Source organism: Eleginops maclovinus, chromosome 17 (genome assembly GCF_036324505.1).
Source record: "Eleginops maclovinus isolate JMC-PN-2008 ecotype Puerto Natales chromosome 17, JC_Emac_rtc_rv5, whole genome shotgun sequence".
Classification (NCBI taxonomy): domain Eukaryota; kingdom Metazoa; phylum Chordata; class Actinopteri; order Perciformes; family Eleginopidae; genus Eleginops; species Eleginops maclovinus.
In genome coordinates, this window is record NC_086365.1 from 9253543 (window position 1) to 9271494 (window position 17952).

General features: G+C 41.7%; 1 protein-coding gene across 1 annotated transcript in view; it reads left to right on the plus strand.

Moving 5' to 3' along the window:
- Positions 1 to 17952, plus strand: part of ptprz1b (protein tyrosine phosphatase receptor type Z1b) — a 43633-nt gene that overhangs the window by 18089 nt on the left and 7592 nt on the right. Inside the window, 16 exon segments of the mRNA XM_063905217.1 lie at positions 4118 to 4297; positions 5300 to 5451; positions 5547 to 5639; positions 5846 to 5912; positions 6334 to 6491; positions 7527 to 7674; positions 9586 to 9605; positions 9607 to 9771; positions 11794 to 11920; positions 12000 to 12052; positions 12521 to 12958; positions 13107 to 13275; positions 13596 to 13823; positions 16550 to 16694; positions 16876 to 16967; positions 17055 to 17140. Of these exon segments, the coding sequence (XP_063761287.1) occupies positions 4118 to 4297; positions 5300 to 5451; positions 5547 to 5639; positions 5846 to 5912; positions 6334 to 6491; positions 7527 to 7674; positions 9586 to 9605; positions 9607 to 9771; positions 11794 to 11920; positions 12000 to 12052; positions 12521 to 12958; positions 13107 to 13275; positions 13596 to 13823; positions 16550 to 16694; positions 16876 to 16967; positions 17055 to 17140 (2321 nt within the window).

Sequence of the window (17952 nt, forward strand, 5' to 3'; positions counted from 1 at the left end):
TCCTTTCCTCTCCTTTCCTCTCCTTTCCTTGCCTCTCCTCTCCTCTCCTTTCCTCTCCTTTCCTCTCCTCTCCTCTCCTCTCCTCTCGTCCTCTCCTTTCCTCCCTCTCCTCTCATCTCCTCTCCTCAAAATTTCTGTCTATTCTCTCTTTTCCCCATCCAAATAAGTTTCACCCAGGGGCGATGCAGGCTTCAATACTCCCCTGGTGCTTTGTCTGGGAAATACACACATACCCCCCCCCCCCCCCCACACACACACACACACACACATGCACATACAATCACATACCCTCGCACACTTACAGATGACAGCACTGGAATTTCGAATCAGTGTGATGGTGTAAAGTGGTTGACATTCATCCTACTTTGAGAAAAAGGCTAGTGTTTAAACATTAATTGTTACTGTCGCCAACGTTTTAAATTCTGCAGGAAAAGCGAAAAGTAGACCAACAATAATAACTAGCACAGCTACCTCTTTGTTGATGCTCTGGGTGCAGGTGTGTCCATCATTGACTTCAACCTGCCTTAACTTCTGCTGCAACTCAACGTGTCTTTGTGGTTTTAATTACCACAGTAATAGTTAGAGAGCTGGTGTGTCCCCTGCTGTCAAGTTGTTCACATGAAGAAAACTCTGATGCTATGATTCCAGTTTTCTGACATTCTGTCATTGATCTCGTGTTGTCTCTTTTACTCGGCACACGCATGTGTTCACCACCCACTATGTTCTCTACAGCTCTGTTAGTCACCAAATACTTGAGGCTGGCTTTTCTTCTGCTCCAGTTGTTGCTCTGCTGCTGGAGCCTGGTGGGGGACGTGATGTAGTGATGCAGAGGTGTGTGTGTGTCATTTGCTTTTCTACGGGTGTAATGTAAGAAGAACATCTACCCAAGCACTGTACCACAACGATGAGGTACTTGTAATCTACTACAATTTTAAGGAAAATATTGAGATGTTTGCATAAAAATCACAAGAGCTTATCAAATGTGATATTTTGTCATAAATTAAATTAGCCAACAGTTAATACTTGAGCAGCTTGGCCAATAATCTATCAAATAAAAACGGAATGATTTGTTTCAACAAAAAAAAAATCATTTCCTTTAATACTTAAACATTTACATTTGTAACATTTGTAAAACATGAATTTCACTTATATTTTTTCACTTAAGTAATGGTCAGTATTACTTCTTCCACCACTGTGCTTTTCTACCACTGTCCCTTTTTCTCCATTAGTCTGGGTTAATGAATTCAGTAGCTGTCATTCTTGGAGTAACTGTCTAAATCTAAAAATCATATGTTTATATTTATCTAGCCAGTCCCATCAACAGTCACTGGTTCACATACAGTAACACAAGCTCAGAGACAGGAGTTATAGGGTGCTTTTTTTTTTTTACTGTTTTATTATCTAGTTAGCCTTCCCTGTGTACAGTGCTTTGAGATTCCCAGTAAATCAGTTGAGGGAGTGAGCATTGTTAAATATTTAACTCTGCAGAGCCTCTGACTGCAGAGACCTTTTCATGTTCTCACGTCTAGACAGAGCGTCAGAGATCTCATCAAGAGCATACGGGACTCGTCTTCCTCAATAATCTGACAGGGCTGCTGTCAGATACGCTCAATGTTGAGGTGTGTGGCACTCATCATTAACATAGTCGATCTCCTTTCTCTGCCATTCATAATAGATTCATTTAGAAGCTCAGATCTTGTCAGCCTCAGTCTGACTCCTTTATGTCAGTCAGTGTATGCCTGTGTGTGTCTTCACTCTATATCTGTAACACACACGTCTTCTTTGTCCTCCTTCTTTTGTTTCTTACACACATTTTCTTCCCCGCCTCTTGCATTTTCGCTCAGGTTTTTCTCCGACACCTCTCTGTGCACTCTCACCTTTGTTTCCTCTGCTGCTCTTTCTCCTTTCCTCTCTCTTCTCTCTTGTCTCACCTCTCCTCCCTGGAGAGTGAGGGCTGTAATGCTCGGGGTGTAGCAGCATCAGCATCATCAGGTGTGAATGCTTTCTGCCCTGAATGCTTTAACAGCTGAATGCGTCTCAAAGTGTCTACAAAGTTTACACACATCTTAACTCAATTGTATCTCACCGTTTTTAAACTTCTGATCATGTAAAATTGGGTTTTTTGTTTCATCTAGACCTTTTTACAGATGAACGAATGAAGGATTGCTTGAATATGATATTTTATGATATTTTCAGGTTCATATTTGGATTTTGTGCTTTGATGTTCAAAAAGCTCTTTATTTGTCTCATACTGCCTGTGCTGCAGCACCTCTTTTCACCCACTGTCTGAAACCAGAGCCAAGTCTGCTCTGATTGGTTAGCTGGCCGGCTCTGTTGTGAATGGTCAACCACTTAGAGATGTCATGCCCCTTTGCCGATCATGTACAATGTGTTGTGCTATCAGCTAGCTAATAGAAGCGTGAGTGTTACATAGTGATTTCATTATGTAACGGAGGTAAACAAAGGAGTCTAAAGGAGGCGTTTCAGGCAAGGGGCTGGGGGTGGTTGTGGGAGAGAAATTACTGGTGTGAACTTGGGGATTTTAGCATTTGCAGACCAATGACATGCATAGCAAACTTTAAAAACACAGCACAGGAAAGGAAATGTTCTAGCAGATGCAGCTCAGAATGTAAAAACTTGGCTTGGAAATCTGAGGGTTGCTGTTTCAAGTCCCAGATCAGACCAAAAACAGACGGTGGACTGGTACTTTGAGGGGTGCCAGTTCTCCAGGGCAAGGCAAGACATGCCCCCCCCCCCCCCCACACACACACACACACACAGTGCTCCCAGGCGCTGTTTAGAAGCAGCCCATTGCTACAGAGACTAAATTACATTTTGTTTCTGCTGTGTTGTGCACATGTAAGATTAAAGAGGATTTCATTCTGTTTGTGTCTGTTTAAAAAAAAAAAAAAGAAGGAATTCTGAGAGAGGGAGCAAGGACAAAGAAGGTTTCTGATAATGATATCATTTTTCATCAGAATTGCAGACACAAAGATCTCCTATGTGAATTTCACATCAAAAGCAGGCAGTTTCCTGGGAATACAGCAAGTAGAACTCAGAGATTGGAAAAGTGATTCCCATTTTTTTTAGCATCCACACACACACACACACACACACACACACACACACACACACACACACACACACACACACACACACACACACACACACACACACACACACACACACACACACACACACACATACACACACACACACACAAGGAATTTAAAGCTATTACCTGTTAAATCATGTGTGACCAGTTACAGTTAAACCATCTGCTCTGACCTCATTGGATCCATTGTCTTTACTGTATACTGTAGAACACACACACACACACACACACACACACACACACACACACACACACACACACACACACACACACACACACACACACACACACACACACACACACACACACACACACAGTGAGTACATATAAATGCGAAAGTGTAACATGCAGTCATGAATACATTCACACACACACACACACACGCATGCACGCCCTTAAATTTAATCAGCAGTTGTAGATTCAGACATGCATTCATGAATAAACAATGCACAGCCGTTTTTGAGGCGGAGCTTGAGATGTTGAGCAGAGCATTTGTGCTAAATGAATGTGTTGTACTGAAGGACAAACACAGCTTTTGCTTTTCTATTTTGATTGTTTTTTTTTGACATTTTTGTGTTGCATGTGTGTCTGGAGATTGTGCTTGTCCTGATAATGTTCGTATTCTTTTACATTATTCATGTGAAGCACAACCTTGTCAGGAGAAGCAGAATTCATGCGGTGTGCTCTTCCCCCCCAAAAGAACAATTCACAAACAACTCTGAATATGAGACATGCACTCACACACACTCAGTGTAAACCTGACCTGAGGCCATGTTGCACATCTCCTTTGTGAACGTATCGCACAGGTACATTAAAGGTGCTGTATGAATGGAGCATTTCATCATCCATAAATCATGAGTGCATTTAAGTCTCTCCCTTTTTAGGATTCCACATTTGGAGGACGGCTGTTCCTCCAGCTCAAACACAGTTTCTGTTGACAGCAGATGAAAAAGCTTTATGAGTCTTAGAACATATTTGTCTGCCTCTCCATCTCATATACAGGTGCCCTGAATCAGCGTATCTGGGGTAAGAAGTACCCATCTTGTAACAGCGCCAGGCAGTCTCCTGTGGACATCGACGAGACCTTTACCCAGGTCCGTCTGCAGTACCAGAACCTGCAGCTGGACGGGTGGGAAGCGCTGACGGCCGGGTCCAGCACCGTCCACAACAACGGGAAGACCGGTACGCTGATGTTCGTCTCCTTTCCTGCAGGGTCTGCTTTTCTAAGTTGAAAAATTAATCTTTTTATAGGGATTCCTAGCGTAATTTAGACATAACCAAAACCCTTTTTTTTGTCCAGCTCAAGCTGTGGAAGCCATGTTTGCATCGTCTCCCTGCAGAAAATCCAAACACAATATGATCTTGAATATACCTATGGGGATTAATCTCCCAACGAGGATTAGTAAAGGCCTATCTAATCTTTTTTGGCCTATCTAATGTTATTGAAAGATGAAAACAACGCATATCGAGCTTCACTTTCCAGACAAAGATAAAAAAAAAAGATGCACAACTCAGAGGTTATTGAGGGAAAGAAGCAGCAGAGACAGAGTGAGACAATGAGAGCTAACAGGAGACCTGTAGCTGAGAGAGAGAAGACGAGAGGGACAGCAGTACCAAACATATAATGTGGAAAAACAAGAAAGATCGATGTTAAAAGCACAGATTAAAAAGAGCTGCAGACGAGCGGCAACAAAAGAGCAAGAGAAAAAAAAAAGATATATAGCCGGGGAGAGGCGGCGTGAGAAGTGATGTCTGGACTGATGAACAAATGGAAGCTGTCTCAGCTATCATCTCCATCTTTCCAATACAGCCCGAGCTCTGTGTACTATACATTCTTGATCATTGCTCTTTTTTTCTCTCTGAAGTCAGAGAGGAAATTGCATGAACAAAGACAGATATTGCAAATGCTAATGTTGCTCTGTAGCTGCTTGATGTGTGACATGGTGTAATACCTTGCTTACATACATTCTTTCTTCCTTACTTACCTACCTACTTACTCACTTACCTACCTAGATTCTTTCTTACCTATTTACTTTCTTACATACTGTACTAACTTACTTACTAAAGTGTTTAGACCTTTGGCAAAGCAGCTTCCACTACAGCTGAGTATTGGAGACTGAACGTCCAATCAATCAAGCAAATCCCTCCAATACCCCTGATTTTTGTTGTTGCTGTGTGTTTCAGTTTCCATCAGTGTGGAAGGGGAGTTCTTTGTGAGTGGAGGCGGGCTGAGCTCAAGGTTCCGCGTCGGTTCAATCAGCTTCCACTGGGGGCGCTGCAATGCTACATCAGAAGGGTCTGAACACAGCCTGAACGGGATGAAATATCCTCTGGAGGTACACAAACACACACACCATCAACACGTGTATCTATTGTATCTGTGTCTTCCAATGAAGGGAGGGTCACCTGTCTGTTTTCTGCTCTCCTTCAGATGCAGATCTACTGCTATGATCCAACCTTCCTAAGTCTGGAAGATGCTGTGAGGAGAGGAGGCAGGATCGCTGCGCTGGCCGTGCTCTTTGAGGTAGGTTCATGTTTTCAATAATGCTCAACAACTTTCACTTTGGGGGGTAGGATTGCGGTTCACCCTTAGCGACATCGACATGTTTTTTTGAGAAAAAAAACAAATAGCTTGTTTAGGAAGCTGTGAATTAATGCAGAATATTAAAAGACAAGATTCCCCACTGCTTCCTTTAAAGGTTCCTAATTTACTCCTGTTGCTTTCCACAGATCAGCTTGGACGACAATGAGAAGTTCAGTCCTGTTATCGAGGCCGTCAACACTGTCAGCAGGTTTGGTAGGTCTCCGTCACATACAGGGGTCACGACCTGGGTAAAAATAGGTAAACATGTCCACTTCTACAATAAAAGTAGCCGGGTGCAGGTGGTACTATGTTTAAAAAAAAACATTGAAGTGAGTATTTTGATTTTCTGTTTATCTGACAGAATCCTGTTTGTTTTCAGGAGGATATCCCAACTATCATGGGAAAAACTGCTAAAAAATATGCGATGATGGGTTGGTTTATCAGCCAAAATGAGATACCATTATACTTTTCTCTCCTAAGTTCTAAAACTATAAAAGGTCAATGCATTAAGATAGACTTAGCCTAAAGTCTGACATTTCTAAAGGCCTGTTCCCATGTGGTCTGACAGCTTGGGATAAAACATTTGGTATTTGTTGTGGCATTTTGTTACTAATGGGACTTTTTGATTCCACAGGTAAGAGCGGCTCGATTGAAGCCTTCACCCTGCGGTCCTTGCTGCCTAACAACACGGATAAATATTACATCTACAACGGCTCGCTAACAACACCACCCTGCTCAGAAACAGTGGAATGGATCCTCTTTAAACAGCCTGTGGCCATATCAGAAACACAGGTCAGAAGGTGTTATCTCTCTCACAGACACACACCCCACAGTCATGTTATCTCAATAAATTCAAAAATAATAAAGCATTGTGTTTTGATGAAGTAATGCAAGCTTAATGATGCACGTGTTCACGTAATAATATTGGGAAAAAATGTAAAAAATAAAGTGAATTTGTTTGTTTTTCGTAATTTAAAGCTAATACAATCAAAATAATACATAATGGGTCATTTCTGATGATGTTCTGTTGGGATAACATCACCTTGTCGTTATCAATTAAATGTAATTAGAAACCTCACCTTGAATAAAGCTTTTTGCGGTGGTATGTATGTCTGGTAACAAAGGGTTCAAAGGCTTTATTTGTCATATTCACAATACATCTTTAGCATATATTTGGCAATTCAGTTAAAATCTCAATCTCCCTCTATAATGCAACATACAATTTACTTTACATAGAAGAGACATGAAATAATGCAGTTAAATGCAAAAAGTGCAAAAGTAAAATGGCTCAAGTAAGTTGCAGAAATAAGAAAAAGCAAGATGAAAAAAAGGGTCTAAAATTTAAATGAAAAGTAGAATATATGCTGTATGAATAACAAATGTTTGGATATAAGGACTATAAACAGATGTACACATAAACAGTGTATAACGGACATACTAAATATGAATGGTGACACACTCTTATATCCTGTGGGAGGAAACCCGGTCCCTGAGTCCATTCATAACGTTCCTGCAGGTCGATTCCACTTTGAATGAAATCATCTGTGTAATATTCATCAATAATATAGCAGATTAATGGCGAGTGAATGAGGTCATGGAAGTGAATATCCTTTGAGCATGTGTGTGTGTTTGCATGATTTAAAATCTGGGTTTGCAAAGCATGACATGTGCCCAAAAATAGAGCAGCTGTCTCTCTGCCTCGGCCTGGCACAGACACAAGCCTCTTGAACACTCACATGCATCGGTTTCAGGTCTATTTGGTCAGCTGCATGTAAACAGAAAGAGATGACATGTTTCTAATGTCTTTCTCTCTCCGTCTGTGTGCAGCTGGAGGTGTTTTGTGACGTGATGACCATGGAGCAGGCTGGATATGTGATACTGACAGATTACCTGCAGAACAACTTCCGGGAGCAGCAGCAGTTCATGGGTCAGGTGTTCGCCTCGTACACCGGCGTGGAGGACGTGCTCACACCCAGTACGTCAGCTAACACCCTCAGCTTAACGTGTTCTGCTAGTTTGTTTTGCCATCATCCATTTCGCCTCTTCTCATTTTCCATTTGCTTTCATGTTAACACACTACACTATATTTATATGCAACTTTAAGAATGCAGTTTTAAGACACTTTTTCAAAGCGTTGCAGGAATGAGTCCTAAAACCCAGATTGAGTTAGCATTTTACCACTTCAGATTCCCTTGTGTGTTTTTTGTTAAATGCCTGAAAAAGATCTGTGGTTAACACACACTTAAGAGGTTTTCAAATGTGTTGTACAACTTAAAATACATCAGTAAAAACCCACTAGCTAATGTCTGAAGCTTCTATGCGTTTTAAAAACGGCGGTTGCTAACAAGTGACAAAATGAGTTGCCTAAACGTGATCTTGCCAAAAAGGAGATGCCTTTAGTTAGCCGTGGTGCCGTGATGTAGTTCCTTTATAGCCTAATGATAGCTTTTTACATCTGGCATTTAAATTTACACTTCAAAAATCATAAAACAATGTGTTAATATGTCAAGATTCCAAGGTTTTAATGTCATATCATACACATATGTGATGGTTATCCTTGTTACGTCCCCACAAAGGTCTAGAGGACCAGGGGACAGTAACAGACAACAACCAATAACAGAGGGAGTCAGAATGGAAGTGAACAAAAAGGTTTATTCCTTCTAACACAGAATATTGCAAACAAACGTTCTTTAAGTGAGGAGGAGACGAGGGAGATTGTGCCAAACAAAATAAATAAGTATAACAAAACAAGGCAGATCTCGAAGAGAGGGGGAGAAGAGAAGAGAGCAGGAGGGAAAACAACAACAACACAAGTACAGCATGCCTGGCATGTAACAATCCTGTTGAAAAAGTGTGTAAGTATCATAAACGGGTGGTTACGGATAATCTGAAATTCAATGGAAAAATCCCATTGCATTTGGGTCAGACTACAAAACTCTGTTGCCCAATTTTATCCTTAGAGGAGGCCACTATAACTACTTCATGTCTGTAACATGACTGCTTACAAGTAAAAAAAAATGTCCTTCACAGTATTTCTTTTCATGATACCCATTTTGGGTTCACCTTCATGGTCTAAAGAACACATCAACAGAATACATTTAAGAGGTTTTCCTTCCCCTGAGCTTGATTTGAAGCCAGACTTTTTCATCTCTCAGCTGAGAAGTCACGGCGATCAGTGAGTTTTAGTTCAAAACTGAATCATCAACATTATTAACTCCCAGCAGAAACAGCCTTTTCAATCAGAAATTCTTTCTTATTAGGCTTTAACGAGCTCAACCCATAATCTTCTATTCTCCAAATCTCTAAATGATTCAACCATCCCATTTAAACCCAAATTTGATCATCATAGGGGAAATGAAATGGCATAAAGATGAATATTTCATTAATAATCTTATTTTTAAATAGTGAAAATGTAGCCCATCTAGTGCTTTCTCCTTAGCTGTAACACTTTCCTCCAAGGTCAGCATAGTCATGACCATCAAAAGATAAAATTCATCACGCTCTCCATCTCCATAAGATTTGGGTTGCCAGGGAGCTCCTCTTTGTAGTTCTGTGCCCCTGCTCCTCTCAGCGCAGGCAAATTATCTTGCCGCTCCCTTTGAAAGTATTGAGAAATTCAGAAAAGGCTCTTTTTCAGCTGTAACATATGCAACCCTGCACACATGCACCTCCTCCCACACTCCCCTCCTGAGCTGGGCTTTTTAAAATGCAACCTTATTTCTTCCATTTCTGATACGGTCGATTTTTATTAAATTACATGCAGCGTCAATGTACTGCCTTTTTCATTCAGCATTTTAATTGAATTTCCTGCAACACATCCACACTGATCAATATTCATTTATTGTTGATCATTCTTGCCCTCTTTCTCTCTTTCTGCTAACTCCAGCTTGCAGCTCGGAGCCGGAGAAACGTTCAGGCTAACGCTCAGAACGACACCACCATCGTGGTGATGTGGGAGCGTCCCCGCGTGGTCTACGACACCACCATCGACTGGTACACCGTCACCTACCAGAGGCTCCAGGGCCGGGAGCAGAGCAGGCAGGAGTACAGGACGGACGGGGATCAGGACGTGGTACGCAGCACGCACTCCTGCACAGGCTTCACGTAGATCCTTAAAACGATTCTAAAATAAGGCCTCAAATGGTATTGAAATGTTCTGAATCAACCTCTCAAAGTCATAAAAATGCTAAGAAAAGGGAAAGAGGATTTTATGAATTTCCTTTTTCCTGACATTGCAATTTAAAGTCTCAAAATAATTGTTGACGTTTACATTTTTTAAATGATTCCCTCTCACACAGATCAGCCTAACAGAAGCAACAACACTCACTTTTAGTTTGTGGCCCGGGATGCTCATAGCAGACTTACAAAGACATGGGATATAGCAGATACATAATAATTGGCTTTCAAGCAGGATTTTATATCAGGCGATATTGTAAAAGGCACGCTGTGTTTTGTAGTAAACTCACAATAATTCAATTTTTTCCCTCAGTTTTGGTGATCAAGTGTGTTTCAAATGTCATTCCAGGGGTGTTAAAGTCTCCTAAATAACGTAAGCTGATAGAGCCTTGGTACACTCAGCTTTGACTGTCATTTAACAATTATTGCCTACAGTCCACACTGGAATGGTACAATCCATGTCTAAATAATAAATGTAATCCCTTTTGTGCTGCAGTACATTTATTTTATTCTTCTCAACCATCCACTCTCACATTGCGACATTGTTAGGATCTGGATCAATTGATTCATAGCGACGATCCATTTTTCCTGTCTAACAGGTCACCGAGCATCCCTCAATGTGTGTGTGCGAGCTAGTGGACTGTGAGTCGTCAATATTCATCCTCATACAACACAGATGAGTGACTGGAAATATAAACCTCACCTTAAGTTTGATATGTGCATGAAAACATCTGAGGGTCATCAGCTATTGTTTTAAGATTTGCTCACTTGTATAATGCAATAACAACTCAATTATAAATCAAATACAGTCAGTAGAGGTGCATTCTACTCGAACATCTAAAATGTACGAGTCATGTGGCTTTAACACAATTGTTATTGTGGTATGTGCAACTTTAAAGATTTTTCTCCAATAACCTATGTTGAAGAGAATAAAAAATGTGTAATATTTGGAGTCTGATAACAAACAAACAAGCTATTATTAAAGATATGATTATATGATTTGTAACAGAGATTCAAACCTGGGATCAGAATTTGTATTTTTGGAGTGGTTAGGCTAATTTGAAACAAAGAAATGGAAATGATTTATTCAAAAACTGACATCCATATGTATGCAATTTGGAGGAAAGCACACTTGCTCAAAAACAACCAGCATGATAAACGAACCCCCCCCACTGACCGAAAAGCAGGTGAAACACCTTTACACCACCCGCTGATATTGAGAGTGCATGAAACTAATTAGCCAGCGAGAATAGAGACAGATAATTATACAAGTGCTGCAGCTTCAAAATGTCGAGTACTGCCTCTTCAAGCTGAAGTAGTATGCAAATTTGACCAAAACTACCACAAAAGAAAAGAACACACCAAACTTAAATATCATCATATCATATAATATCACTTATTGTTTCCTCTTCAAAACACAGGGTTTCTCTGGTTACTTAAAAAGTCTCAAACGCATTGAATTCATACATCTAAAATAAGGCCCTACCTGGTGATAAAATGTCTCATATACATTATTCAAAGTTTAAGAAATGGGACAGAAATGTCCTTTTAAAGTCTTCAAATTATCGGTAACGTCTACAATTTGGAAGATTTACAGAATGGTTTACAAACAAGGTGACTTGCATTACTGTCACAAATATAAGGATAGCTGAACCAACAACAGTGACCTTTAAATGTGGCAAGATTGCTAGCAACCACATGATGAAGTACAAATGAAATATTCAACCAATATATTGTTTAAGGTGATGCTAATCAGGCTCGTTGTAGTGTGTCATTCTCTACAAGGTTTTTTTCCCGACATTTTAGTGAGTGTAAAGTCGTTAAAAAAGTCCCCAAAAAACCTGAATCTAACTTACTTTAGGCTGCAGCGACCCTGAGATAGTGATTGATGTTAACACGCAGCTGTGTGTCTCTGCAGGGTGCCTTCATCCCCGGCCTGCTAGCCAACAGCAGCTACGTCGTGCAGGTGGTCGCTGTTTGCACCAATGGCCTCAGAGGACGGTGGAGTGACCAGATCATAGTGGACATGCCGTTAGAAGACCCCGGTACAAACACGAATATGAAAACCCCCACAATGCCGTCCCTTTTACTACATTGTTGTTAAGTTTGTCTTGCTCTCTTTAGAAAGTGATTCTGATTCTGACGCCGTCTCCAAAGATCTGGAAGGCAACCGAGAGGTAGGGCCGTCACCTGACACCCCTCTGCATGCTGGCAGTCATTTAGATAAATGACTCGATATTCATTCATATCATTGAACCTCATTACTATGCAAATGATTATAATCATGCAAATCGAAGCCTCTCATTAAGTGAGCAGAACAAAAGAGGATTTGAGACTTTCTGGCATGTTTGGATGAGAGTAAAAAATGACTGTAATGCTACCGTGAATTCTCTCTCTGAGTGGACCATTGCAGTATGTCCTGTTCTTTATTATGAGTTAGTTTTAATGTTGAAAATGCACCACCACTCTGTCCTTGGTAGGATGTTTATATTCACTCAAAAAAAGGCAGTATTATCATAAGAATATATTTGATTGCGTATGGATCACATCAGCATTAGAACCGAATGGATGCACCCTGACCATTGGTTAGGGTTATAATTAAACATCTTTTGATACACTCAGCAGTGCTTGTGTTCTTGTGTTAGGTTACATCTAAAGCCAGATCAGCGACCCCAGAGACCCAGAATCAGGGGGAGGACCACAGTCCGGTCGAGGAAATCCCAGTGGAGCAGACCCGTGTGTACCAGAACCTACCTGTGCAAATCAGCACCCGCCCGACCCCAGACAATCCATCTGAGTCCGCCTTGCAACGCAAAACTCAAATCAAGCAGATAGTGAGAAAGAAGCCGAGCCGGGCCAACCCTACACCCGATGCCATGGATCAGAACTGGATTTACGAGGACAGCGATGTTCCGTCACGCAGGCCGCTCACTAATCCTAGTTTTGGAGGCAACGGGGCAATATGGCTAGGCGAGGTAACTGAACAGCCCGGCTTCCTGTTTCCAGTTGCCTGGCCAACCACACCGCCAACAGTTCGGAGACAAATCACAGAAGAGGCCTCATTGTCGGTGACGGCGCATCAGGTAACTCATTAGCACTTTCCCTCCGTTTTTGTATTTCCTGTATCCTCAACTGGATAATCAAAACTCAATGGAAATGCAAACTCAAATTTTACCCTCATATTTTCCTGTGTTTTTCTAACCATATTCTTTTTCCTGCATCTCCAACCAGCAGGTGGGTGATCAAAATTCACCAGACCAAACCGGAGAAAATGACACCCCCTCCCCCTTGTTGGAACTCTACACCCCTCCTGTGGAGGACATCACTGATATCTTCTATGAAGACACAGTCAACAACGCCCCCGGAGAGACCAACAGCTCTGCTGCTGCTGAGTTGCCAGGTATGATGTTGGTGGAAGACATATTTTTCTCGCCATTTCAAAAAATGTCCCAGTCTGGGAATAATAAAGTAAATCTTATCTTATCCAGAAACATTGCTCGTGTTCCAATAGAGCAGTTTCAGCTCCTAAATATTAGAATATGGACCTGCAGAAGTAAATGAATTACTTTATAAGACATATCAAGTGTAGTTACATCATGTAGTTACATCATCTTAGTACAGTAGGGTCTTAGTAAAGAATTGTCCCGGTCCATCTCAGGCTCGTGTTGTCTCTCATCACCTATCTCAGCGTATAACCGTAATGTGCTTTCTGTCCCACAGCTGACACTGTGGTCAAAGTCGCCCTGCCGTCCTCTGAAGACAGCCGCACCCCTGTTAGCGATCCTCACCCGCAAACCAGCACCTCCGTGTCCTCCGTCCCCCCGCCACTATGGGTCACGGGACGGGTGGCGACCCCCAGCAACACACTGGCTGAGTCCCTCTACAAATCCTTCACCACCTCCTCCCTCCTCAGGGGACTCGTGCACACAACCCAGCCCATGTTGAACGGTAAGACCTCTACTATTTTATGGATTTGACTCCTATCAAAGCAATATAAATACATGTGTTTGTTGAGGGTTGTCAGCTGGACTTGATTGCGGTGGATGATGGTCTCTCTCCTCTGATAGCCCAGTATGCTCGGCTCATCACGTGCGCTGTGAGCATGCTGGTAGGACGGGGATAATGCTGGTGGTGGTAATGATGATGGTCCAAAATAATAAGCCGGCATTGGTGATGATTAGAATGATAATCAGCGGCTGGCTCGATCATAAAATATGCTTCAAATCTGCTATTAGGCCTCCACATGAGGTGACATTTGGAGTCCCCAGGCTCAAATGTCTCTACTTTTGGGATTTCTTTTCTGGGTCTGCTTCCTCGTCTGTGGCTCAATGGCGCCTTCTGATGGTTGTTGTTTGCTTCAATGCTTCTAAATGCAGGGTGGGTTACTTCACGGTGAATGTGCTTTATCTGTTTGTCTTCAACAAGTTGATTTATGACATGAAACTAAATCAAAAACTACCAATTCTTCTGAGTCTTTAACTCTGATTTCCTAAACTCTTGTGTGCACATCACTCGGAAGTTCAATTCTTACCTTTGCTTCCATCTTCCTTGCATGGGGGACACATCTTGAGAGGACACGTTCCTGAAAAAGCAATTTTTTCAGATGTTGCAATCTGGCTTTTTCTGCAGAAAAGACACCCACTTTGAAGGTGGAGGACTCAGACATTGATCTGTCCTCTGGTTTAACGAACTCTCCTCACAAATCTAGAAGAGTGATCGCCAACTCTGTCCCAGCAGGAGATTCATTCACGTCTCATTCACCCCGCTCTTTTAATGCAGCCATTATAATTCATCACACGGAGGAGCGCCTACATCCAGAGCCCCATCAGACCTCCTCCTCCTCACTTTCTCCGCTGCCTGATTATGACTTGAGTAACATATCAAACACAGTGGAAGGAAATGCCTTAAATACTTCTCATAAAGAGTCTCAAAGTAGCTTAAAGATCTTGATACGTCTGGACAATGATGAGGAAGTCTGGAGAGACACACGTAAAGAAGCAGAGGAAAGTGGATCAGGCTCCGGACTTTTCATCAATGAGGAATATAATGGAGTCACTACAGTCCAAACCGACCTTTCTACTATTTTAAATTCAATTATCAGCTCCAAACTCGATGATAGTGGGAGAAAGAGCAATATACATTTCAACAAACTGTGTGAAACAGAGGCAGAGAAAGAAACGGAGGAGATTGAAAGTGAGCTAATTGGGGGGAAGATAGAAGGAGTACACCACAGTAGGATTCAGAGAGGGAGGGACGGTGAAGCATTTGAGAGACGGTTCAATAGCACCACAGGCGGTGAAGTGTTGGAGGAGAAAGGAAGTGATGCTGTTGCAAGACAGACAATATACAGTGAGAGCGGCAGTGGGAATGAATTTGTGTCGAGCTGGCCTGAGGACGTCAGTGGTTCTGCAGAAGGTGGTGGAGATGGAGAGGGTAAAGGAAAGAAAGCCAGTGATGATAAAGACAGAATCAAAGCTGGAGGTTGTGACGGAGGTGATGAAAGGGAAGACAGCGAGGAAGGTGGTGTCCAGCTGTCTGTCAGTCAAAATAAAACTTCAGCAGAGCGCCCAGTGTTTGACAGCAGTGAAAATAACAGTGGTGGTGCTGGTGCTGGTGGTGGACATGATGAAGAAGGTGGCAACATGAGTGTTTTGAGTCCCGTTGACTTTACTGGACGTCTGGAGGAACACATTGGAGGAGGTGGTGAAGAGGGAAGAGATGCAGCTGTAGTTGGAGAGATTTTGCAGAACAACTCAAGTAAGGACGGGTTTTTGTTTGATGCTGCAAGGAGCCCCCTGTTGGGGCGGCTCGTCCCTCTGCTCAGACTGACAGACGGCAGCAAGGCCGAGGAGCAGGAAAAGGAAGGTAAATGTCACTCTGCCACTCTGTAAGACAAAAAGACGGAGCTGTGTAAGGGCAAATTGCTAGAGGCACTTAACAGAAGATGAAATTACTAATTTTAACACCCACCTGCTGTTCTCTTTGAGCTTTATACTGAAGATGTTTCAACCCAAAGCCATTACACAGTATACCCATTGTATGCTACCTCGACATCACTGAACGTAGACAAAGTGCTTACATGTTCTACGTTAGGGACCCATTTTAAACAATCTCTTAAAGCCACCTTAGGCAAACCTTTAACTTGACATGCAGTTTTATGTATTTCATCCTTTTTACTTTTATATTATTACTTGTATGTTGACATTTTGTAAAATCCCTAGAGGTGAAGTGAATTGTGTCCCGGTTCGTGCGGAAATAATAAAAACTGGACATGTTGCATCGCCGCTGTGATTAAAATGTAGATTAGATACATAGTTATATACGTTTTATATATTATATCACATTTGTAAAAATAATTTAATGCAGCGTTAACGTGTAATGAACAGTTTTCATGGAATCCCTGATGGTTCAGGAGGGAATACGTGGATTTCTATCAATCGAAGTGTCATTTGGATTTGGAGATCCTGATCTCCAAATTGCTCCCATAGGCATGGCCAGCGTTGTATGATCTCTGTAGGTGTCTTTGTAAGTCGCTTTGAATTAAAGCATCAGCTAAATTAAATGACATGTAATATAATCTTACTTATTGTACAGATGTATTCACCGACATGATCTCTGAGCTTTTTGTCTCTGTCTCACCCCCCCACTCACCGTCCCTGTCTCCTCTCTCTCAGAGGGCAGCAACAGCAGCCATGAGTCTCGGGTGGGGCTGGTCGGAGGTGTGGAGAGAGAGAAGAGGACAGTCGTTCCTCTGGCTGTCGTCTCCACTCTCACCATCCTCTGTCTGCTGGTACTGGTGGGCATTCTCATCTACTGGAGGTACACACAATCACATGCACCCGCACGTGTGTGTGCGCGCACACACACACACACACACACACACACACACACACACACACACACACACACACACACACACACACACACACACACACATGGTCAATATTTGCCTGACTCAGTTTGTGTACCTCACTCAGATTCTGATGTTTTTGTGTCACAGAAACTGTTTCCAGGTGGCTAATTTCTACCCAGATGACAGTGCATCACCTAAAGTCATATCAGCTCCATCCACACCCCTGCTGCTGGCCACAGGTAACACATACATGCACACATTTATTATCCTTTCGACATCAAACACTCATGTGTAACATCAGTTTAACACTCAGCCTTTTGTTGCAGACGGTCACGAGCCTCTGACAGTGAAGCAGTTTGTGAAGCATGTCATGGAGCTACACACCAGCAACACTTTCTCCAAGGAGTTTGAGGTGTGTACATCCTTATAAATAAACTATTTTAGTTATCACAATATCTGTGAACGTTCCTCAGGGTGGGAATATAAACTAGCTGACACACACACAGTAGGAGAATCCTTGAGATTCTGCTTACCAGGATATACCAGCATAAATTAGAGGGGGTCCCTTAGTTTTGTAGACAGCTCCTCTTTGTCATAGCTCCTTAATGCTCTTCCATACCTCTATTAACATCATGTTCTTTAGGAGCATCATTCAGCACAGTGATATGTGTTACTTTTAGAACAGATTTTAGAAAGGAGGAGGATAAACACATCTTAAAATAAGAAGCATTTACCTTTAGATACTTTCAATAAACTCTTAACAGCTACATGCACACATCACACAAGTAGCTAATAGTTCATTTTTCAACAACAACAACAACAACAACTGTAAAAAAGCACAGAATGAGGGGACATGTGTTGAAGGTTTTTTATATAAGATAAGAAATACTTTATTGTTCTGGAATTGGGATTTTTCGTTACAGCGGCATTAAAAAAACAAGGCTTTGCGCATAATTCGAAATTAAAAAGAGTAGAAAATAAACAATTATAGAATGTAAAAATCTCAAAATCGAAAATAAAACAGAACAAAAAAGTATAGAATAAGTAAAACCCTGAGGATAAAATCTGTAAACTATCTGATGAATAAAACATGATCAAAGGGGTAATTCAATTAATTAGGATTTGGTTCTAGAAATGGGTTAAGAGACTCTAATGTGGGAAAACATTAAAAGTGTTAATCCACAACACACTGATGCTCACTTTGAAAATGGTACTACAGGCTGG